The sequence below is a fragment of the Camelus ferus genome, chromosome 3 (assembly GCF_009834535.1).
Source record: "Camelus ferus isolate YT-003-E chromosome 3, BCGSAC_Cfer_1.0, whole genome shotgun sequence".
In the NCBI taxonomy this organism is placed as follows: Eukaryota; Metazoa; Chordata; class Mammalia; order Artiodactyla; family Camelidae; genus Camelus; species Camelus ferus.
Window position 1 is genome coordinate 64984048 of NC_045698.1, and position 26015 is coordinate 65010062.

Below are 26015 nucleotides of genomic sequence, written 5' to 3' on the forward strand. Positions count from 1 at the left end.
AGTAGGACATAAATATTCCTACTGACAAGGGATGGCAGGGGGTGGGGAGGATCCCACATGTACTGTAGACATCTGAAATATCCACATATAGAGACTTGACTGAGAGTCGTGCAAAATGCTAAATTTATCTGCACAAAAAGAAATATTTGCAGTTATCCAAAAAATTCAGGCCATGTAACAATTAATATGAATAATCCAGGACAAAATAAATCCATCTGTTTCCTTGCATTCTTCCTCTTTAGCAAGATGTATAATATTAAGGAAAAAAGTAAAAGTAGATAGCTTTTTCTAATATTCTTCATATAGCTTCTGTAAATCTAGTATCAGAACTTTAAAAATTCTCCATTAAAGGGTACAGTAGGCTAATACAGAGCTTTCTTGGTTCTGTTACTTCCATGGGATAGAGTCTGATTAGAAAAACCATTCCTGAGAACTGTATTCTCATACCTAATGTATTCTTCTATATTTACAGCTGTTTTGGGGAAAATGTCACTGATGGCAACATTTCAAAACTAATTTTAAATGGTTACAGGTAAGCAATAACATCTACAGAAGTAAAGTGCTAACTTTTAGAAGTCAGATACACCCAAGTTGCTGTGTAACTGAAACTGAAAAAATTGCCTTGAGTAATATTTGGTCCTCTTAATATGTTTTCTCTTTACTATGAACCAGCCTTCTTTTAAATGTTGGTATATCTGGTAAGATGACATTGATTTGTTCATTGAATTCATTTATTCCACAAATATTAACTGAGTTCCTACTGTGTCAGGCAGTCTTCTATGTTTCTATGACATATTAATGAATAAAATTGACAAATATCCCTGCCACTGTGGCACATATGTACAGAAATTCAGGATGATGATGAGGGCTCCCACCAGGAGATGGGGAGAAATGGAGGGATTCGGGATATATTTTGTAGGTAGAGGAAACAGGATTCCTAGACACACTGAATGTGAGGAATGAAATAAAGAGAGAAATCAAGGATGACAATAAGTCATTTTCCCCCGGAAGAATGGAGTTGTTTGAGAGCGTGTGTCCATGTGTACACATATACATGCATACATATTCCTGGATATGATGAGAACCTTACGTACCTGAATCCGTACCAGCTAGGTGCAGTAAAATACAACTGACCAATGCTGGTTTCACCAGCTAAAAAGGGGCTTCAAAGTGAGTTTTGTTATGACTCATTTTGTAGCTTCATGGCTAAAAAATTATTTAGAAGAGCCCAGGTGGCTGGGTGTAGTTGGCTGGTAACTGGGTATTTCCAGGAAAAGGGGGGATGACAGTTAGTGGCAGGGGAAAGATGCAAATAGCAGATACCAGAGATCAGGGAAAAGGTGTACAGACTATGGAGCATGAGAGAACAGAAAATGTATATTTTAAAAAGAATGCAAAATTGAGCTAAATGCCAAATGCTTTTAGAAGAGAAGTGAGAGAGCCACCAAGAGAAACTGAGAAGTCTGTTCAAACTTCATGGTTGGGCTAATCCACAAGTTTGTCTTTGGCAGCAAAAACTAAAACTTCCCATTGAGTTCCCTAACTCTTATCCTGAAACTGCTTTACACTTTCATTTTGTTAACCAGTCCCTTTTGAAATTTAAATACATTCCATGGCAGCAATGCTTATATAGAAAGGAACTCTCATCCTATACCTAAATCTGCCCACCCTCCCACATCATCTTATTTTTTTTTCATTCATCTATTTTACTGCAATTATTGGCATCATGGGGAGTTAACCTTGACTCTTCTCTCTCCCACACCACCTCCCACCCCTCAGCATCCAGTTAATCACAAGTCTTACTGCTTTTACTTCCCAAATTATCTCTCAAATGTATCTTCTCATCTCTGTCCTCTGTTTTGGCTCAATATCACCTTTCGCTTGGACATCTTGTGATCTAGTCTCAAATTGTCTGTTCTTGATCCCATCCTCTAATCATTCAGCTGCCAAAACTAGTTTCTTAAAATGCCAACCTGACCATGTCAATCCCAAGCATCATTTCTTCATGACTTCCTACTACTGATCCACAATAGAATCTAAGCTCCTTAATAGGACATAATGTGGTTCCTTCCCAATAGACCTGTGCCTCACTCTCCACCTTGCATTTGATGTCCCCACTTCTTGTCCTGGCTTGTGCTAACTTATTCCTTATTTAAGACTCAGCCCAAGAGCTCTTCCCTTCCTCAGTAAAATGTGTTTAGAAACCCCTTTTCTGTCCCCCCAGCCCCTTGGGCTCACCTGTACTCCTGCCCTCAGTGTACATGCTTTACAGGCATGCTAAGTACTTGTTTATGTGTCTTTCTCTGCACTAGACCATGAGTTCTCTGGGGGCAAGGACCATGGTCTTACTTTTATACATATTTGCAACACAGTAGATACCTAATAAATATTTGAATTCATCTGAAGAAACATGGGACTAGATTAAATTCACTCAGAAGATGATTTACATCAGGAATACTAAAAAATTAGAGATATATCTGGAAAAGATCACTTTAGAGGCTAAATAAGTAAATAAGTAAATAAATAATGAAAGAAAGGAAAAAGAAGCCCAAACAGCCCAAACAGCCGGCACTATGTGGTACACATTCAGGATGAGAAAGTTCCTTACCTCCTTGTGCTGCGTTTAGCCCCTACACCTAGGCCAAGTGGGTGCCTGGGTTTGTAGAACTTACACATTTTTCTTTTTAAAAAAGTATCTTCATCTTTATTAAAATACTCACAGAATACTCTGGTCTTACCAAATTCCATTTGAAAATATGACCCAGCATCTTTAAAACCACTCTTCATTTTTAAGGACTTAGGGAAACCACACTAAATAATTCTAAACTTAGTAATTCTCCTGGTTAAGTAGGAAGCAGAATTTTGTTTAGAAAAAGTTTGTTTCTTGGAAACAAAGCCGAAACCTAAACTCTACAACGAAAAAAAACTTAAATATAAATGTCAATTTCCAAATTCATTGCTAATCTTCTCTCCTTGTTCCCCTGGAGTCTTGAGGAAAGCTCTTTTTGTGATATGCCAGGAGGAACTGCTGGTGAAACTTGGCTGGGAACAGAAATCATGTATGGCAGTCAGCAACAGTTGTGTAAATCTAGGGGGGAGGGGAGACTGGTACTTAACAGATGTGAACACTGAAGATTAACATAAATTGCTAAAAAGTGGCCCACGTCCTAGATTTTGCAAAACACATGGTTTCACTCTAACCCAATCAATGTTACGAGGAAAACTTATAAATTCAATAACATAAATGGTATTTCAGTCTAAAGAATATTTCCATATAGTATATTCAACTCTTAATTTTCTGTTTTTTAACATTAACATATTGAAAACAAATTTAAGCTACAGAATGCATTTTAAAAAAGTAAATCTTATGGGGAAACCCATCATGTATTACAAAGAGTCAGAGCTGCTCTGGCTGAGGAAAGGGCCGACGAGGGACTGGGCCCGCTGAGGCAGCCGCTGTGAACATCATAGAGCCACAGGCTCTGGGCACAGAAGACGTTAAACCATGGCTCTATGCTAAGGAAAGAGAAACAGCAACAAGATGTACAATAGTCAGGGGATATTATTTTATTAATTACAGGGGATAATTATTTATTAATTAGTACCATCTTAAAGGACTATTACGGAAGAGTGTTTACAAATATGAATTCTTATGTGCCACTTCCTAATGGGCATTAGTGCCAAATATTTGAAGGACGCCAAAGATAGGAAATCGTGTCCTTCCGTCTCGTTCTCTTTCCTTTTTAAAATGCTTTCTTTACTGTTGGATCCCCTTTGTACTTCCAGCTCTAAATTGGATATCCCTCAATGGTTTGAGAACAAAAAGTGAGAACTTCTCTTTTACATGCAGATGACAAGGGAACAGGGCCCTATCAGGCCACATCTAGTGTGCCAGATTACAGGCTCTGGAGCAACCCTGACCAGTTTCCAATGCTGGCTTTGGAATCTACCACCTGTTACCTTGGGAATGGAGCTTAACCTCACTAATTCTTAGTTTCCTCATCAGTAAAATGTGGACAGTGATACTATTCACCTCATATGACTGTTGGAGTTTAAAGAGATAACTCATCTAAAGTACTTGACACAATGTCCGGCACAGAGAATATGCCCAATATGCCAAAGCGGGGCGTTCCCACTCTGATTTTGGCCTGTTACATTCAAGTGCATACATGCCTTCCTCAGCATAATGATATGCTTGATTTTTAAAGTAATTTTCAAATGGTAATGGACTGATAATAGGCACTCAGTGGATAATCAAAAATTGATAATACTTATCCTAAATCCTTGTTATTTACAAATGGAGCTAGAAACCCTCAAGGTCAAAACTTAAGTGTTAGCTTAAATTAAAGCCAAACAAGCTATCTAGGAAAACAAACAGCCAAAAAGACTAGCAATATTTGTAATTGTTCTAAACTCAAAGTACACAGAGATAAGGTACCCGAATGAATCAGCCACAACAGGTGTCCAAGGGAGGCTGAAAAATTACAGAAGCCTGCAGCTACTTTAGAAGGGTAGCAAACACTGCTTCCCAAGTGCCCTACCCATTAAAAAAAAAAAAAATGCTGCCTTCAGAGCCCCAGATGCTAGCTATGGCACAACAATGAAACAAAGAAAATAGAATTAAGGGTTCTCATGAGAGCTACAACATGATGGCTTTGAAGCATTCAGTCTTCATAAATGCAAACAATATTTTAGTTTGTGGTATTTGTGTGTGTGTGTGTGTGTGTGTGAGAAAGCTATAGGTAGCCTTAAAAATGAACAAAACCTCTAATACTTTAATTTTTATAGATCTCTTTCCAAATAGCTACTCTGAAAATACACTCCCAAGGTAGGGTTCATTTCATAAAATTTATTTCTGTTCAGTTCTCTTAAGTCAAATTCACTTGCTAATTTTCTTCAAGCTTTCAAGAAGTAAAACTATTTCTAATTTTATATGTATAAAGCTATTGATATGCACGGTGCGTCAAGAACTACATTAGAAACTGCAGTTCTGATTTCTAAGAGACTTGGCAGGTCTGATGCAAGTAAGAGGACCTGTTGAGTCTCTTAGATCAATTGATTTATGATTGCAAGAAATACAGGACTAAAGAGATTCATTGCAAAGGATGGTATGCTTAGGTTATTGGCAAAGCCATCAAACCTGTGCCTTCAAATAGAGAAAGAGTTATGTTGGTAAAGAAAGGGCAAAAATATTTACATATGGACAACTAAGATAATTGCTGTATTTGAATAATTCATATAAATTTTTTGATTGATCATCTTCTGGATAGTTATTTATAGACTCTGCTAGAAGGCAAACACCACAGGTCCCTCTAGAATGATGAAACTATACAAGGTAGCAAAACATTGTATCCCTTTGGCAATAATTGATTGTACTGCCCCTGACAAAAGATAACCATATCACTAGGCTTCATGAGAAATGTGTAAAAGAACACAGCCATCTAAAGATGAGGGTGGAAACTCAAAAGCACTAAATTACTGAGACCATAAACAATGGTAAAGAGAAATGGCAAAACAGTAAAATATATAAAAAGAGAAGTAGAATAATTATTTATAAAAGTTAAAGAGTAATAATTTCAAGAAAGTCCATGAAATACTAAAATAAAAGCTTCTCTCCACTATATTAGGAAAAACAAATAACACAAAGAAATACAAATCTCACAACTACTCCTTCCAATATCAAATGGAGACAGTAAAACATCTGAGGATACCTCATGATGTCTTAAATATTACATTATTTTATCTGAGCCAGATATTATCAAGCAGATTATACTGTCAAACAGTTTTTAAACAGTATCAAATGGTTAATTTTGAAATTTAAATGACATTTATTCAATGTTAGCCAGGGGAAATGCCTCTTGACAGGCACTTTCAAATAGCTGTGGAAATACCAGCAGCAGCTTGCTAGGGGTGAGGGTGAGGGGAACATTTTGGGGACAGTTACCCAAAACTTTAAAAGCATTCATACCTTCTGACCTAGTAATTCCCCATCTAGGAACCTACCCTGAGGAAACAGAAATGGAAGTAAAGATTTACACACAACAATGTTCATTAAACCATCACTGTTATATAGAAACTATATAAATAATAGAATGGCTAAAGAAATCCTACTGTATAAAATGAAAGGTTAGGTAACTATAAGTAACTTTTACTGTTTAATGACACAGGAAAATGCTCATGATATGGTAAGAGGAAAAAGCAGAATATAAAAAAAGCAGTAAAAACACTGCAATTTTAAAAAATTCATGGGTGAATATGAAAAAAGAACTAGAAGAAATTCAGCAACTCTAACTAGTTTTCACTGTTAAGGACACTTATTCATTTTTATCCTTGTACATACTTTATACAACTTAAAAATGTGCATTCATTTGTTTTTCAATCAGGAAAAACAAAGACTGCTTTAAAAGATAATAATTGGAATCTAAAAAACAAAAACAAGAACAAACAAACAAACAAACAAAAACAAAGCGTAAATACAGGACAGAAATAGACTCACAGAGAATCAGACTTGTGGTTGCCAGGAGGGTGGAGGGTGGGAAGGGATAGACTGGGATTTCAAAATTGTAGAATAGATAAACAAGATTACACTGTATAGCACAGGGAAATATACACAAAATGTTATAATAACTCAGAGAAAAAAATGTAACAATGAGTGTGTATATGTCCATGAATGACTGAAAAATTGTGCTGAACACTGGAATTTGACACAACATTGTAAAATGATTATAAATCAATAAAAAAATGTTAAAAAATAAAAAATAAGATAATAATTAGATTTTAAGTTATCACAGTTTGCCCTTCATGACTCAATAGCCTTAAATCTTTTTGAAAAAAGTTAGAGTTTTTTTTACAGAATGTGAAGTTGCAAAATTTAAGACTATCTAAAATTAATCCTAGATTCATAATTGTCTTATTTTTCAAGTTCTTGAAGGAACAGAACACAATCTTCCTTAAAAAAACAAAACACCAAGCGTCCCTAGTAGAGTTTTTCTTTATAGGCCAATATAAAACTTTTAAACAGCTATGGAAATAATGTCAGCATCATCTTACTGGTCAGTTAAAGTGGCACACCCTCAAGTACTGTCCCTCTTTCCTAATCTGTGAAAAGTGACTCTAATGAATTACTAAAGCAACCAGATTAAGAAAAAACTAAACAGCACTCAGATTAGTCTTAAGAAAGAATTTCTTAGTATTGATTAGTAGAGTATTACTACATTTATAAATATGGGTATGCCTTACATTCTCACTCTAGAAACATATCCCCAACATAACTTACTGAGTGATTATGAAACACTAAACTCTTTAGGTATTATAAAAAACTGCCCTTTCCCTATGGCTGCTAATTAAGTACCAGCCCTCTAATACTGTGGGCCCAACTTAGTTATCTTCCATCAGTTCTCGGTTGAATTCTGTTTTATTGCCTGAAGCTACCTAAGAATCATATCTTTTTAAATTCAGCTGACTACATTTTTCATTCCCATAATCTATCCTCTCTCAACTGGACCCATTCCCAGGAGACTTCACAATACCACTGTTCCAAAATGTCAACTGTTAACTCAGAGAGGAAAGTGGCCTCTCCTCCCCGTGTCCTTGATAATACTAGCAACTCTGCCTGTACCTTCCTTCCACTGGGGAGAAAGATCACAGACAAGGAGAAAACTTTCTTTCTCCACTGATAGATGACAAAGCAACTCATTAAGTAGCTGACTAGAAAGATATTTAGCTGGTGTCTAGGTATAGATAACTTTGAGAACTGCCTTCCCTATTTCTCTTGTCAACTTGTTTTTTAAACCTTGACTATTCAACATTTCTCCTGGATTCTTGACATATTTAAACTTGTCATCTCAAAACATTTCTTTTATGTTTACAGAACAATTAGGAAATACAGACAAACAAATCTATCTATCTCAATAATGCCACCAGTAACGCAATGACATTTTGGTATACAGCATTTCATATTTCTGTAGGTTTATATCTGTGTTTGTGTGCTTTATTTTTTCAGTTGGTATAATGGTATATATGATGTCATTACATATTGACTAATTAGAAAGAAGAAACAACAACTTTAAAATACATAGAAAGTCTTGCCATTTATTACTTATTCTATTATACCTAGCAGGAAAGTATTGTAGCTCTTTAGAATAACATGGGTATGCTTAACCTTTGGCATTTGATAAATTTTTGTTGCTAACATAAATGAGATCATTTTTACACTGAAATTCCTAATTGTTAGTGCTTAGGGAGGACAAAGATTTTTTTTAAAACCTATGTTTATCACTTATTGGGCACTATCTATGTATTAAACACTTTGCTAAGCTCTAACATGATAAAAGACTTTGGCCTATATGTTTTGACATTAGATTGGAGATTGAGCTAAAGAAATAGTTTAACAATAAGAACTTCAAAATCTGACCCATTATACATACCTTCCCACTGGCTACCATACAAGAACTTTCTTTACTTCCATCTAAAGCCAGTCTCTTCTCCGAGCAACAAGGCCCCATCTCTCCAACCTACTCAAAGACATTGCTCCAGCAAGTCTTCCTCTCTTACATCAATTTTTGCTTTCTACTGGTTGACTCCCATCAGTTTACAAATGTTTTGCTATTTCTCCTATTTTAAAAGAAACTTTTTACCCCACCCTCCCACTATTAAGCCAGTGATTTTTTAAACAGTTACTTCTGAATTGACCACCTTACTGGAGGAAACCCTGTATGTTTTTCTAGTTTTCCACCTGGTTAACTGCAGATACTGGCAAATTTATCCCCACTTATCTATTACCCATAGCTTTTAGTTAATCTCCTTCCCATTACATTACTGAACATTCTCAGGACAATATTAAATTATAAAGATGATAGTGGACATGTGTATTTTATTGCTAACATTAGTAAGGATATTTCTACTGTCTTATTACCAAGTATGGTAACTCATTATTAGATCGATAAAGATAGTTTTCATCATGTTAAGGAAGAATTCTTTTTTCTATTCTCTACTTACCTAAATTTAAATCCAGATTTAATATTGAATTTTTAAAAATGCCATTTTGGCATCTATTGAAGTATGTTCTGGTTTTTCTCATTCAATCCATGAGGATGACAGATTATATTTATAAATATACAAGTGTACATGTTTCTATTACTATATTTAAAGTTAATAATACTGAGAACTTTACATAACATTTGTTTCTACAAAATAAATACAGCTTGATAGTTATGATGACATAATGAATACCTGTGAACTCACTGCCCAACTTAAGAGAACATACCAATTATACATCTACTCATCTGCTCCTTTCCTACCTCTTCTGCCTATCTTTCTCTACCAGAGATAACAACTATTCTAACTTTTGTGATTATTGTTACTTTTTTGTTTTTAATAATTTTTATCACATGTGTATACCTATACAACATATTGTTTGGTTCTGCCTGTTATTAAATTTTATAAAAATGGTGTTATACCATATGTAGACTTTTGCCCACTGAGAATTTTCACTGCCATGTTGCACAGAGCTCAATATTCACAACTAAACAAGTATTCTTAACGATTGAAAAAAAAAAAAAACCCTTAAATATAGCTTTATACCAACACTCCACCTGTAAATATACCCTTTTCCCTTCTCACTGCTGAACTTCCTACAAAATGTCCTTTGGAGCTATTTCTTGAAAATTCTTTTGTTCCAAATCCACCAATGCCAATGACTCCTGGATAGCTCCATCTTGATAGAATGAGGTGCGGAGTACTATCTCAACACATAGAACGAGGTACAGAGTAATATCTGAACATCTCATGTACAGCATGTCCCAAACCATACATCCCATGACTCCTGCCTCAATCTGTTCTTTCATCTATTTTAAATCTTGAATAATGGCCTCACCATCCAACCAAATGCTCATCATAAATATGGTGCCATCCTTGACTCCTCCCTTTCCTTCCTTCCCATATATAAGGAATAACTAAGTCAACATAACTACTGGATAAGCATGTTAAAATGCAAATCTAATCACATAACTCCCAGACTAAAATGTTTAAAATAAAGAAGGGGGGGTGGTGGTGGATAATCCACAGTGTTTTTTATAAACCATAGATTGTGATCCAATGGAAGGTTACAACTGGTGGATTGTGACCAGGATTCTTTTAAAATGAAATAGAATAGGAAATATTCAGTATACTGCTATTTTAATTACCATTATTACCAGTATACTGATAAAGGGTAAAATACTATGCTGTGGAACTATTTCAGCTTTGTGAATGTGTACACCTATATGTGTACAGGGTTTTCTTACTGTGAGTTGTTACTAAATGTGTCTGAAAGCATCTACTGCAGTAGTTTTCTCTGACTGGGGAAGTCAGCAGTTCCCTTCAGAAAATGATGAAAGTTATGAACCTTCTCCTGAGAAGAGAATGTATACATACATAAATGTGTGTATTCTTAATCATAGTGAACCTGGCTATCGTAAGGAAACAGAGGGAAAAAGCCTTAAAAAGTCCAGATTTTCAGACCTCATCATAGACCCCACCCCGGGAGATTTTATAGATAAGAAGTACTGATCTCCAAGGAGAAAATGAAGCTCCTTAGGAAGGTGGAACATTTGCCACACGTGCTTACCACTTCTCTGAGACCTCCGTGACTGTCCCTCTTCCTCTCGCTGGTTTGGAAGGTGCTCAACAAATGTTTATGTGAATGCAAGAATAAAAACCTCACTGAACATTTATTATAGGCAGGTAAGTCAGTGTAGGATAAGAAAAGGCTCTAGAACCAGATGCCTAGATTTGTGTGCCTCCTTCCCTCACTAATTGTGTGAGCTTCAACAAGTGGTTTAACTTTAGAGCCATAGTGAACATGCTAGCAGAATGGGAGTATCTGCTTCATGGCATCCCTGTGAGGATTAAATGAGAACAATGTATGTAAAGTGCTTAGTATAGAATTCTTAACATGGAATAAATATTTGATAAATTGTAGTTATAATTATTGAAAAATAATTGGAATTTAGAAACAAAATAATAGAGCAGATAACTGTGCATTTATGTTAAATATAGTACAAATTATAAGATTAGTTTAAGAGATTTGAAAATTCCTAGCCTGATAGGAGCAAATTCATTAGCTTCAAAGCATGTCTATTGGCTTTTAAGTCTTTAAATCAGTAAAACTCTTTTCTTCTAAACTTGATTTCTTAACAAGTTACTTTTATAAGGAAAGGTTTTTAGTCTAAAAACAAATTTGAGAACATTTTAATTTCATACTCTTGTTCCTTCCAGTTTAAATCACAGTTCAAGAATGGTTATAAAAATATATCTTCCCTGTAAATTCTCCCCAGATTATCTAACATATGGTGCTAACAAGCAAACTAGTCAAGGGTGGGTCAGGAAAGAAAATTTTTGAAAAGATTCTAGTTAAATAAAGTCTTACTGCAGAACACAGGAACTCTCTAAATACTTCCACTGCATTGCTGTAGTTAATTGACTAAGATGACAGCAACTGTAAGTCTATTCATGATTTTACGTACCACTGCATAACATAAAATGCTGACAAACTAAGACACGATACTAAGATGCTGCTTGTTTTTGAGATACATTCAAATTCCAAAGACATTAAATGTTAAAAAGAAAACATGCCTTGAAATCAGTGACATACAGTAATTGTTGTTGTCATGTTAAATATTGTTTGAAATAGGATCTAGAGCTTGGACATATTCTGCTAAATTGTTTTTCCTGCTTTAAATTTTGACTTTTCTTTTTAATAAAGCTTATAAGCTCTTTAATAAAGCCCTTATGGGGGTACAGGTATAGCTCAGTGGTAGAGTGCATGCTCAGCATGCACAAGGTCATGGGTTCAATCCCCAGTACCTCCATTTAAATAAATGAATGAATGAATAAATAAGCAAATCTAATTCCCCCCTTCTAAAAGAAAAGCTCTTATAAGGATAGGGCCTTGCATATAGTAAGAGGTCAAAAGATATTTAAATAATGCTCATGGTTCAAATTTAGGGATGAGGTGGGTATAAGAACCGTAGGTGTTATAGAATGGTTAAAGATGATTATTTTCCAAGCTTAAATAAGTGACAATGTAACAAAGACAACTCAATTTCACAAGTTTTAGTTTTTGCTGGGGAACAAAAAGGCAAAGCCATCAGTGGCCGATTTTATTGACAAATCAATGGTGAGAACAAGAGCTGGCGTTTCAAGGTCCTATTTACCTAATTTAGTCTACACAGTCTACCATGGTACCTGGTACATAGCAGATATTCATAAACGCTTGTTGAATGAATACAGTAAGCCTGACTGAATACTAAGAATGCAATTCATGATATTTGTAGCAAGTTCAGAGTTCAATCACAGTTCCAATAGCTGCTTTCCAAAGTGATTGCAGCTTGAAGGACAGAGCAGGATGATTTTGTCTTCAACTTCTTTGTGATCTTTGGAAGGCTTGTCCTGCTATAGCCTACACTGGAGCCTGTGTGGCATCCTTTGAGATTGTTTGTGGTGCCTGAAGAAACTTACAGTCAAAGTCACCCTCTCACCCTTACCATTCTGCACTCTTACAGGGCAGGGGGTGGGCTGGTCTCCTTTATGTCACTGGTGCCTGGAGTGGTATCTGGCCATAATGTGAGTTTAACTCTCTGCTCTCCTTATTTAGAAATCTCGCAGGTAGTTCTTATCCAGAAAGAAAAGGAGAGCAGAGGTATGTGGCAACATAGAATAGAGAAGTTGATCAATTTATAATAGCTTCAAAGTATGATTCAAATTTCCAGAATGTCAGCCCATACCCTGACCAAATATGACATTTACATATATATATGATTGTATATGCTAAATACTATATATCATACAAAAATTATATAATATAATCTTTGATCTATATCAAAGTTAAGTATTTCTTTCAAATTAGGTAATTTACTATTGATAAATACCATAGTAAATTAACATGTGGTTAAAGGGTTATAATTCGATGCAAATATTAAAGTGTTATCAACACGTCAGCCCCTGTAATATTCTAAAAAATTAAAACAGAACTGCCATTACAAAAGAATTTAATTTTAACATCCTCTAGTATTAATTACATTCAGAGCTGAATGTATAAAGGTAGCTGTTAGTCAGCAACCTTTGAGCAGACTGACTAAACACAACTGTTGGCAAAACCAGTGGACTAGCCAAACCAAAAACAGCAGGGGAAAGCAGAGTGCAGGCATATCATCTAAGAAGGAATGCCAGTGCTGGGGATTTATTTTTATCTCTGCTGCTGCTTCAAGCAGATAGTTATCTTTGCTTCCCAGGTATCAAGTAGATTAGAGAAGGGTAGTCTGCGGGAAGCATTTGCAGGTGGGTTGAAATCGCCTACTAATTTCAAATACTGTATAATTTAGTTTTTCAAATCCAATCTTCTCCCCAGCCCCTAAAAAGGAAAATAAATAATTAACAAAATATTTCTGAATGCTTTGCTAAATTTGAAGGAAAAAAGAGAAAAATCCAACCCTTTGTTCTTTAGATTTAATGGCTCTACTGCAAAAATTTTATAAGACTATTCAAGCCTTTAAAGTTAGCAGTGAAATGCTGATTTCATCTTCAGAAGGTCACTGTGCCTCTTTGGAAGGCATACATTTAAAACCTGTTTGGCTGGCTGTTTCTTGTTCATTCCCGAAAAAGGATATATGATTCAGTATTTTATAGCAGATGCAACATGGTACTTACAGAAAATATTTTCTATTTTCAGTCCTCATCTTAAGATTAATTTCTAAATTATATGTGCAAAACAAACTTCTGTTTTCTAAAGCCTTTTGGATTGCTGAGTCTGAAGCAAGCAATTTAATTAGAATTTTGGAATAACATTCTCATAACAACTACTGAGTTAATACTGAGGTCTGGAATCCTATTTACTGTGGCAAAGTTAACATTATTTCTCATTGCCCTGGGACAATCATTCCCTGGACATGAGTCCCTGATGCCACAAGCAAGTCCACTCTGCAAGGCTGCCACACGCCAACTGATGTGGCCATTATTTGCTGTTGAAAACCTTGCCATTTCAGATTTTATCTGAGTTATAAACAGACCACAGATCTACCTTTTTTATATGTGTGTGTACACAGATTTTAGTAGGCCTTCTGATATTTCACATACCTATGTCCAGGATATAATATTTTGCATCTACTGAAATATTTGTTTAAAAGTCAAATTAAAAAAAAACCCAAAAAAAAAACAAAAAAAAACCCCAAAAACCCAAGCAAACAAACAAAAACCCCGAAAAGAATAAAAGAAAAAAGAAAAAAAAAGGGCAGATTCATACCATAATTCATACCATTGTTCCTGAGAGTCCCTTGTTTCTATAGCAGTTCTGAGAGGAAGATTCTAGTAAGTCCTACATTATTCTTTCCTGAATATTAGTCTATATATGTTGGTCAGACTCTGAGTTCCCTGAGGGCAGAGCCCATGACTTACCCATCCCTGTATCTTTGCCCACTAAGCACTTAGAAAGTACTTGGCACCAGTAAGGGCTGAAAGAATGTTCAGTAAGTAAGACACAAAAAGAACAATAAACCTATTGGCACATCCATTGATTAAGCACCTGTTTATAGTTTATTGAATAATTATGTTAGTAGATAATTGCATCAGTAACAACCACCATTATTTGAAAATACTGAGTTAACCTGCTTCCAGCACTCTCCTTTTAAAGCTGTGCAGTATAGTGGGGAGAACTTTCCCTGGCAGTATGAAGACCTAGACTATAGTTACAGCTCTGTCTCTCATCAGCTGTGTGTCTTCAGAGAAGAAATTTTCAGCTAACGTAAAAATACAGAGTAGTTAGTTTTTAAAATTGTACTGGAACGTACATTTCGGGAAAATTTTCACCTGCCACATTTTCAGTATCCAATTAAAATATAACTAACCTGACTTGTATAAAGCTTACTTGACAAAAAAAGATGCAGCTTTTGGAAACCACGTGCAATACACCCTCTGAATGTTATAATTTGAACACCTCAAAACTGCAGCCATGTGAATCTTACCAGCTACCTTTCCTGTTCAGTTAGAATGGTTATAGAAATGTATAACCCTAGTTAAACCTTTAGTTATGAGTATCCTCGGGATGGATTGGAACTATGAGGATAATCTGTTGAGCCATACTCTTAAAAGTCAACAAGGTACTTTTGGCTGATATATTCAGCTCCTGATATTCATCAGCTTAGAAAACACAAGCAACTGCTCCCATAGATATTTCCTTGTCTTTTCTGAATCCAGAAAATGCCTTCAATGACCATTGCATTTCCTGAGTAACCCCTTCCACTAAGGGAAAGGGATGAGATGCAGTGTGAAATTTACATTTTTCTATGCTATAAAAGCTGTTGCCCAACTGTGATAATAAAAATCCAGGTAATCAGTGATTCTCAGAATTTTTACTCTTTTACAGCATATTGCTATACTTTTTTCATGTTCTAGTCTGCATTTTTTTTAAGAAGAAAACTTTAAAAGAACATGTTCAGGCACAAAAGCCAACCTGCCAAGACCCAAAGTCTGACTTTCTAAAGACATTACTGAGTGGGAAAAAATTCTAGAATTAGTATCAAGGAACAGCATAACCATGCAGTGCTTAGCAACAGGGAAATAGAAAATAATCTTAATAAATGTTCACTTTTAAAATCATATGTTAACAATACTTCAATTATATTTCAAATATGCCTACATAGGACACTATCATAAGAGTTAATGTGTATTTTCAATCATGTTTGATGTAAAGACTGTAAATTTGTTGGATTTGCCAAATTCTTTCTAGGAAAACTTTCTAAGTTTCTGAAACACTGTATTAAAAGACAACTAAAATTTCTCATTAAGAAAAACTATCTTTTGTGGGAAATCTAAATTTAAACTTTCCATTTTAAAGTCCTAAACGTTTTCCACACAGGAAAACCCTTAAGTGTACTTCTTCAGTTTTTAAAGCAATCAGCATAGGCAATGTTAAATTATCATGGGTCTCAAGAAAAAACAGAAGAACACTGTACAGAAGACCCTCACATTTGTGGCCCTGCATATTCCCTGTGGGCTGTGCCAACCCACTCTCTCCCCTGTAATGACTCTTTGTTTTTAACTAAGTCCCAAAGGGCTGGTGAGTGCTCTGCAAAGAGAAGGGGGGAGGGGTAGATGGAATGCAGCTGCAGGCTCTGAAACAATGCTGAGTCCATATATTTTGTTCTCAGTTAGAATAATAAAAAGGGGACTGCGGTGGGGGGTGGCGGGGATGGAGAAGACAGAACCCAGAATAAGCAAGGTAGGGCCAAGTATCCCAGAGCTCTCATTCTGCACCACTCTCCCCTGACACTGATACTCTACCAAATCCAATAACCATTCATTTGCTTAAAAAACTTATCTGTTACAACTCAAATACCCATTAAGATTTAAACCTATCAGTCATTTATATCTAAATTACTTATATCAGTGGACTGTACTCAGGGAAAGAATGGAGCTGTAAGAGAATGGAGCTTGCAAAGATAAACTGGGGAAGCTTGGACACAGGAGATGGGACAGTTTGGGGGAAGGAGGTAGGAGATTTCAGAAAAGGAGGTCCAAGTTTTCAAATAGAAACTGCCTGCTTTGCAGTGGTGCCTAGGGCCTGGGGGGCAACAGGTATGCCAGAGAAAACCATATTCCTTCTAAGACTGCTAAATGCTGCATGAGTCTGAATTAAGAGTCTGGAAGCCTACACATACTGGTTCCTCATTATTCAGCCTAACATGGTGCCTCCTAAGATAATGTCCTTCACTTGCATTTCCCTGGCTTCCATGTCCCGACCAGGAGAATGACAGAATTAAGGGAAGTAGCAGACACCAAACCAAGTGTCAGCTGCTAGTGAGGGAAAAGCATCTCAAATCTTACCCTCTTCCCCTAGGTACTGCCCTGTCTGCCTAGATAACCCTTTACTGTAGCCCTGCAGAGCTCATGAACCCAGGCTGCCTCTGGAACAACCCTTCAGATGCCATTTAAATTTGTAAGGAAACTCAAGAAGCCTTAAGTAAACAACTGAAACTAATACCTCAAAAATAGAATCATCATGTGTTTTATAAAGACTACCTAAAAAGCTATAAAACAAAATTCAGAAGAATACTTGTTCCATTTAAGATCCCATTCATGAGCACTCAGTTACTGGGGGTAGAATAAAAAGGACTTCATTGTAAGGCTATCATGTAGAAGCAAAGTTCTGACATCCACACACAAACATCTCCTTCAAGTTAGCATTCCACAAGATTTAGAATTACTCTTAGTTGGTGCTGAATGATACAGTTATATCTCTTGACTCTTGAAATGTTTTTGAGTTATAAAGTTTAGAAAGCCTGTACTTATTTACATTGATTTTTTATATTTTGTGACATAATAAAACTTCACAAGTATGCAGATTTATAATAAGCAGGAATATGATCTTCCCCACCAGGTTGCCTTTCCTCTATAGTTCTAAAATCCATTTACAGATATTCCAGATCTCCATACTCTTGCCAGTTTATAGAGACAAATTCAGAACTGCACATTAAGTGAAGGAATAACTGAGTCTACCATTTATTTTATTAATATTAAATAGTAATATTAAAAATAGTAAGCAATATTTTAATAATATTTAATAATATAATATTAACACATTAAAGTATTAAAAATAAAAGAGACACTACTCCTGTAAAGTTTATCATCTATTATAAACATAAGATTCATTTGTGTATTTTATTAGGATTTATCATTTATTATACTTTAAAATAAAATTTATTTATTTATTTATTTATTTTTTAACAGAGGTACTGAAGATTGAACCCAGGACCTTGTGCATGCTAAGCATGCACTCTACCACTGAATTATAATGTCCCCGCTATTACACTTTTAAAGTCAGCAATAAAACAGACAGAACACTTTGTTTATTCTATGTACTTGAAAAAGTCAATTTTCTATTTATACATCTCATTTCCTAGTATGTACAATCGAAGTAATTAAGTCTACAGACAGCAAAACTTCGTTAACATTAACAACAATCATAATCATAACTGGCCTGAAATTAATAATTTTTTATGATTGCTTAATTGTTGTAAACAAAACATAACCTCATAATACTATGATACATGTTACACTTCCATAAAAAGTTAAAAAATCAATTATCTATGATTTGGGGGAAAAACTACTGAATAACTATATTTGAATTATTTTTCAAATAAAATTAAACTATAGTCACAAAGTTCACAAAGTTTGAGTGACATTATATTAAGAGGCACAGGTGAAAACAAATTTTAAGAGTTAAATATAATAGTGTGTAAGAAGATTAGATTTTCTTTAAATCAATAAGAGTACTCACCCCTTGGAGCCCCTGGAACTGAATTGAAGGTCGAAAAGGAATTAAATTCTATTAAAAGAAACATTAAGAAAAAAACAGGTCAACCTTGGTTACTGTGACACAGAACTAAAAGTTTAAACTTTAAATAAATCTATGCATTTGGTCAGTACTATAGTCTGTGAAAACCTTTTCATTACATACTTTGGTTTCTATGTCATTATATTAAGATGCCATAATTAATGATATCACACTGTTGACATTTCTCTGGATCACACAACCGAAACTTATCTTTTGGCAGTGTAGCTCAATGGGTTCTTGAAAATGACTGACATGATTTGGCAAAAAAATGATTAGTGTACCAATTCAATGTTACATAAAAAAAAATTCTTGCTTAGTTACTTGATATGTTTTTAAAAGGAGTAGAGGTAAAGGAAAAATAAACCAACCTTGCAGAACTCTAACAGGATGCTAGAAATATAAAATTAAAATATTTGAGAACGAACTGTGGTTTCCATGTTCTCCCATTTTACCAGAGATTAGTTTTTAGTTGATGGTCAGAAGGTTACCAATTTTCTCACAAGATTCTCACACCAGGAGAATATAATTTCTAGAACAATGTTTTATTTTACTATGAGCTCTGTCCTCTTCATAATTTTAATATTTTCTCATAGAACTGTCTATTTAGAAGAAAAGCTATAACTGTAAATATCTCCCATAGTCTCAGGCATGATTTCCTGTGTCCCAAGTCACCAGTCTGTTTTTCTATGAGAACGCTTTCCCAAAATGCTAACAGAAATTCATGGGAAATCAGATTTGGGTAACATTTAATAGTGATGCATCAGTCTGTAAACCATTCTTCACACCCTCATATCCAAATCTAATACACAAAAACAAAAGCAGTGGTTTCTGGTCTCATCTCTACCTCAAGTGAAGATACAGAGGCACCCATATGATCCTCCCTCAGCCACTGCACATTAACTACTACTTCCCAAAACTTCTCTGCAGATTTCAAAGTTTACTAATTAGGACTATAATAAAGAGAAATAAGGAAAGGGTAAGTACTTCTTTAAAAGATAGATCATCTAAATATAAAATCAAGTGGTAGCATTAACCATTCTATTATTATTTATAAACATGGATAGACATCTTCTTGGAGAAAACATAATAGATACTATTATCATTGTTCTACCACCATAAAAAGATCATTTAACTTTAGACTTAGCAGAAATCAAAGAACTACTGGGTGACAAATTCATTTCTTGGTATGGGAGAAGTAGTTTTTTTTTAAAAGGAAAGATATAAAGGTGATGCTTGAAATTTTAAAACATTTTTTTGGTAGCAATTTATCCTAATTCATGATCTTTTATGAAAATATAAAATATAGATTAATGCTAACTTGAATTTCCTTAGAGGGAGAAAACTTCACCCAAATCTGCCTTCCACAGCTAAACCTCTTCCTGAAGCAATGGCAGCTTGCCTATAGAAGCCCTGGGGAGGTCCCCTACATGTGGAAGTAGGTGGCCCTACAATTTAAGTAACACAGGTCCAAGTTGTAGGTTTTACAGTATTTCAATCAGCCCTGTCTCCTGCTCTCTCTTCAAACCACAAACACTGAACATCTCCTCGGAGGCTGGTTACACTTTCCTCCCTGCCTCCTCGCAACCCAGAGTCTGACTTCTTCAGCTCACCACTGGAATTTGAACTTCTCTATCAAGTTCACCTATTCTTGGTCAAACAAATGCTCACTTTTCTCAATTTTCAAATTGCTGCCTTCTCCACTGGACATCACAGCTTCCTTACACTTGGGGATACCAGTCCTCCTAGCTCTTGGATCATGCCCTTCATTTCAAAAGCTAGTGCCCTTCACTTTCCTCTTTCTAGATCTACTCCTTCCTGGAGGCTCACCCTGCCTATTTGGTGATGACTCTCCATCTCTTTTCCTATTCTTCAATTCTCCATCTCTCCACAACCTGCAACTTATCCCTGCCTATGATATTTTGCATTAGAAACTCTCAGTGACAACAAAATTGGCACACACTAAACTACCTCCCTCCCCCAACCAAACTGGCACCTCTTTCTTACTTTTCTGGCAAAAGTGTTCTATATTTTTGGTTCTGCAGGCTCACAACCTTAAATTTAACTTACAGTCTCTTCTTTCTCTCCCTTCACCGTATCACCATATTCTACTAGGTAATCACGCACTGCTAGAAACACAGAATTCTGAATCCAGAGATAATACGGTTGATGCCCAGCACTCCCCTCCCCTGCCCAACCACTATGGGTGAGGTGTCCCATTAACTAAGGTGGGACCAGAACCTAGGACTCAATCTTCCTGTTTTGCCATGCTGTTTTTCTTCTACTATCTTGTGCTGCACACACATCTGCTACAGGAGAACCAAGAGCTTTGGGGCCTGCTCCTTTATGCCAGAGAGTTCATATTTTAGTTGGGGAGCATTTGAGAATGATTAAATACTAGGCTAAGTACTGCTGAGAGGTACAGTAAGAATTCTCAAAAAGAAAAAAAAAAAAAAAGAGAGAGAGAGAGAGACAAGAATGGGTAACAAGAGATACTAGAAAAGAAAAGTGTTTATGGAAAAGAAGGATCTTGAGTAGTAATTTTGAAAAGATAAACTCCAGGGGAAAGGAGTGCCCTAAGCAAAAAAACAAGGAGACAGAAATGGGTACTGTGTGGGCAGAGGGTAGGTCTCTGTATGTGTACAGACCTCTTTTCACATGTGAAACGAAACATAAAAGATGAGAACTGGTGATCCCTGCCTAATTTCTCCTTGACCTCAAAATTTGTCTTCAGTTTAGCTTCTATCCACTGCAGAATAAATAGGACAGTAATTTAAATTTCAGACCTCAGAATTTCAAAAGGTTTATCACCCTGTGAAATAACCCTGCCCTAATCCCCTCCATTATCCCTTTAGAGATGACCTTTAAGTCTTCTTTCCTTTGACATGATAAACAATTGGAGGCTCTTCTGATTTTTGGAATAAGAAAATGAGTTGCTGAAAGAAGTGTTTCAGGGAAAGCAGCTCTTTCAGTAATGTGTAAGAAAGAGAGAGATGAATTGGGGCTAGGGAAAAGGATTAGACATCAGCTCCAGGGGATATTTTATTTAGAAATACTCTGGTAATAAAGGCCTAAATAAGTAAGACTTCATGTGGAGCAAACAGGAGATGGTGGAATAAGCAGATATTCCCAAGAAAGAATGATAAAATGTGCTGAAAGCTTGAATATCAGGCACTAAAGAAAAATGAAGCAAAGGTGCTAAGGGTTCTCAGTAATTATTTGTGGCCAGTCAGCCCTAGACTCCCTCAAATTAAGCTTAGTCTCTACTTTGAAAGTTCCTAGGCATTTTCAGGCCCATATCATCAAGCACCTAGACAAAGGCCTTCCTCCTTTCCTTCAGTTTCTTCCCAATGCTGCTCATTAGGATAGCTGGCAGAAGCTCTCTCAGATACCACCAGCGTGTCACACAGCCTTCACTAGATTCTATCAAGGCAAAACAAACTCCTCCACATAAAAAACAGGCTGTGCATCTACAGGATCAATCAGTTTCATCTTACTTCCAACTGTGGTGCAGCAGTATTAATCTTTTTTAGTTTGTTGGTTTTGTAAACAATTTCCTCTCTATTTCTACATCCTAGTTGTTCCTTCAACCTGGCATCCCTTCCCAAACACTATTTTGCCAATCCATACTAATCACTCAACATTTAAGCTTAAGATTAATTTCCTCAGCTAGGCCTTTCTTTGGGTGAATCAGGAATCAAAGACTCAAGGTCTTTAAGGACCCAACGCAGGGAAATGTGAAAGAGACTGGGTGTAAAGCAACAAGGAGTGGTGAATACCTGGAGAATGAATTCCCAACTGAGAAAGGATTCAAATTTTAAAATGTTAAACCCTTTTTCTAGCCAAACAAAACACAGTTGCCACCATTTCACTAAACTCTGAACTATGCCCACTTTGAGTTAATTACCATTAATTGCTGTTTTTCCAGATGCCTGTGTCTATGTGTCTATGGTGCCGCTACACTGGGGGTGTATTTTTTCATAGATTGTCTTAATCTTAGTTAAGATACAGAAGAGTTTAACACATATTTGACTTTTGACTTACGAGTAATTATCTACATTATGCTAAAAAAAGTATTACAGAATAATAAAAAGTATTATAAAATCATTTTGGCATTTATATATGTGGTATACATCTATATACATTATAATTCGGGGTGTTTAGACGAAACAAAACAACTAGGCTTTACATCAACTTGGGAATTTTCAAGAGTAATTTTAACATTACCCAATCTTTTGCCTCATGACCTGAATTTAGAACCTAACCTCTGGATACACTTATACTTCTAGCTATCTGTATTGCTTGATTCCTCAACAAAAATGATAATTTTTTTTGTATGTTTACACAGTTTTGTAACGTACAGACCATTTTTATATCCTTGTCTCAGGTGAGCCTCCTAAAACCAGCCTTTGATGATAAGAAGGCATCATTATCCCCCATTTCAGAGGGAGATAAAACTGTCTTCAACAAACTTTATTGCTCAGAATCACCAAACTAGTGGTTACCAGAGCTGAACCTCAAATCCAGCCTTCTGAATCTCAAATATTTCTGAATCTCAAATACTCTTTCCTTCTCTTACCTCTGTAACAAGTTACTTCCTAGTGCTGAACATTTAAAAGGACTTAAATGCTCATTCAGTTCTTTTGGCATTTTGTTTCCAAGGAAAATAAATTTCATAAAATCATTACAATTTCCAAAGTTCAATTTCTGATTAAATAAAAATAAAAAAAAATTTTTTTTGCTATTAGGACCATGCATAACAAAGGAACATATATAAATATTTGTGTTATCACTTTTCATTAAAAAAATAAACCCCTCATCTATGGAATAGTTGTGGGTTCAGGACAGAACAGCACAAGCTAGGATCACTGTTACTGAAAAACTCCTTTAAAATATCTGACAACCTAGAAGAGAAAAATATAGAAGAGAATCTCAAATCCTTTATTAATGTTAATCCCAATTTTAGACAAGATGTTAGGCACTAGGCTATAGTTCTTAAACATTTTAAAAACTACAAAAAGAGGAGACAGCTAGAACGCTACACCACTTACTACTCTTCTGATCACTGTGTTAATGGGAAAGTTACCATTATATGTTCTAATGTATAAGTTCTAAAAGTCAGTACCATTATAAACAAATGTCTGAATCATGTTTTCATCTAAATTTTTGTAGCCTAAGTTTAGCTGCACAAACATAATCTCAACTCATTGTAAACTTAAATGCAATTCAATTTTAAAAGATAACATAATTATAGGTGGCCAAATATGATATGGCATGTTTCAGAATAATATTTAACTTACTAAGTACATTTCCATTACAAATGAGTTTCAATAGGACTTCAACTTTTGATTTTTAGTTTTAATTAAATATGTGCACCAAGTAGCTCTTTTGAAAATCAAGTAACTTTGGCTTTAAATGAATAGTAGCTGAATTATAAGTAAGATAGTGATCTGGTATCTATATCCAGCCCAGACACACAATGCAGACTGGAACTAGCTAGGGAAACCCCTTTTGACAAATGCTTCAACAGTTGATAAAGGTGATACTTTGTAGTCAAAAGATTCTATTAAACTCTTAGTTGGTTTATTGTTTTTAGAGTTGCTTTAATTAACCCTCTATATCTCTTAGGGAATTTAGGGCATTCTTAAGCTTAGAATAAAAGTGGAGATAATACTAAAATGCTCCAAAGTTTAATTATATTCTTGACATCTGCCACTATGTAAGCCAATTCTACTACAACAAAAACTGGTCTATGACCAAAGAGATCTACATACACTTATTTCCAGGGACTATTCCTCACAATGTATCAGGACTATAAAAGTAATATGTAACTTACTAAGTAATTTTACTAAGAAATCTTAATTCTAGTGAGTAATATTAGTTTCTGAAATGATTCTTTTAGGGTGGGAGAGAAGGAATAAAGTTCATCTTTGGAGATGAATAAAAGGTACTTATTCTATACAAGTTGTTATACCCATCTCTTGATTATTTACACACTGTTTATCCATGTAGATAAATTAAATTTATGGTTACTTTTATTCTATTAACCACTAATGGTTTTGTCAATATACAAACATAAGAAATAGTATTCTGGGCCTAGAAAAAAGTGATTTCTCTAAGAAACACATTAGAGAGATCTTTCTAACTTTATTCCCTAATATTAGAGTTGGACTTGAAATACTTTCAGCTTCCCTTCTGAACCCATCATGGAGCTTTGACTCAACTCAAAGTCAACTCCTGAATTATTTAAAATCAATCAACAGGCATTTGATTTATTTGGCTACCTAAGCTGCATTATGAGTCATGATAAAGATAGTGTTAAAAAAAAATTCCAAAGTCAACTATAATTTTGGAAATTTGTAAAACCAGAAAACTTTCTATAAATGGTGATGGGTCAGGTGACAGCTTTAAGTGGGATTGTTTTAGGAAACAATTATAGCTACCTAGTTACTATTCATTGATTGCTTAAAATGTGTCAGGCTGATGTAATCATTTTACTATCACCTCTGGGAATTCTCACAACACCCCTGGTGGGGCAGGTACTATTATTTCCACTTTTCAAGTAAATCCTGTGAATCACCTGAGGTTACATAGTTAATAAGTGATCTGGAACTCAAACCCTGGCCTGTCTCATTTTAAGAACTGTGCTCTTGCCCACCACTGTATAGAGCTAGCGTCTCCTGCTCCTCCTTAACAATAGTTATATAAAATATGAAACATCTGAAAGCTAGAGAATTAAGAACTATAAGAATTGATAGCTTTTGGGGGAATCACTTTTTAGTTTTGTACTACAGCTTAAAGAAAATATCAGGCCCTTGAACTTGTTTTCCTGTGCAAATTAACAGTAAACAGTATAACTTATTCTGGGATACAGTTTAAGACAGATTTCTTTTTTTGAAGAGGTACTATACCATTTTAAGAACATGTTATAATTCTTTTATTTAAGAAATCATTTTATTCTGCTCTTTAAAACATCAACTCATAGGGAACCCAATGGCTATACAATAATTACATTTTAACCACTGTAAAAAATATATATCCAGGCAGGACAAAACAGTTTAAAAAAAATGGAGCTAAAGCAGAAAATAGCACAGGAAATTAAACAACTGATCCTGAAGTATTCAAATACACTCAGCTCTTGTCAAAGGCTGGTAATATGTTTAGAACAATAACATGAATGTGAAATTTAGGGGTAATGCAAAGCTACCTTAAAAGAGAGACATTAAGTTTCACAAAATCTATTATTTTGCTTTGTGAGTGAATCCAGCCTTACACATAGGAGAAAACTCCTCTGCAGATCTGGAAGAACCAAATTAAAGAGCATATGGAATAAATAATTTCTTTATACTCACAGATACAGAAAATAAGCTTATAGTTACCAAAGGGGATAAAGGGGGCAGGGAGTGGGGGAATTTAAATTAGGAGTGGGGGATTTAAATTAGGAGTTTGAGATTAACATACACATACTACTATATATAAAATAAACAAGGACCTACTGTACAGCACAGGGAACCACAGTCAATATCTTATCTTATAATAACCTATGATGGAAAAGAATCTGAAAAAAAAATACATATATATAATTGAATCACTTTGTTGTACACCTGGAACTAGCACAACATTGTAAATTATACTTCAATAAAAAAATCCA

General features: G+C 35.2%; 1 protein-coding gene across 1 annotated transcript in view; it reads right to left on the bottom strand.

Moving 5' to 3' along the window:
- ELL2 (elongation factor for RNA polymerase II 2) overlaps positions 1-26015 on the bottom strand; it is a 70747-nt gene that overhangs the window by 36216 nt on the left and 8516 nt on the right. Inside the window, exon 2 of the mRNA XM_032476401.1 lies at positions 18311-18358. Within this exon, the coding sequence (XP_032332292.1) occupies positions 18311-18358 (48 nt within the window). The remainder of the gene's footprint in view (positions 1-18310; positions 18359-26015) is intronic.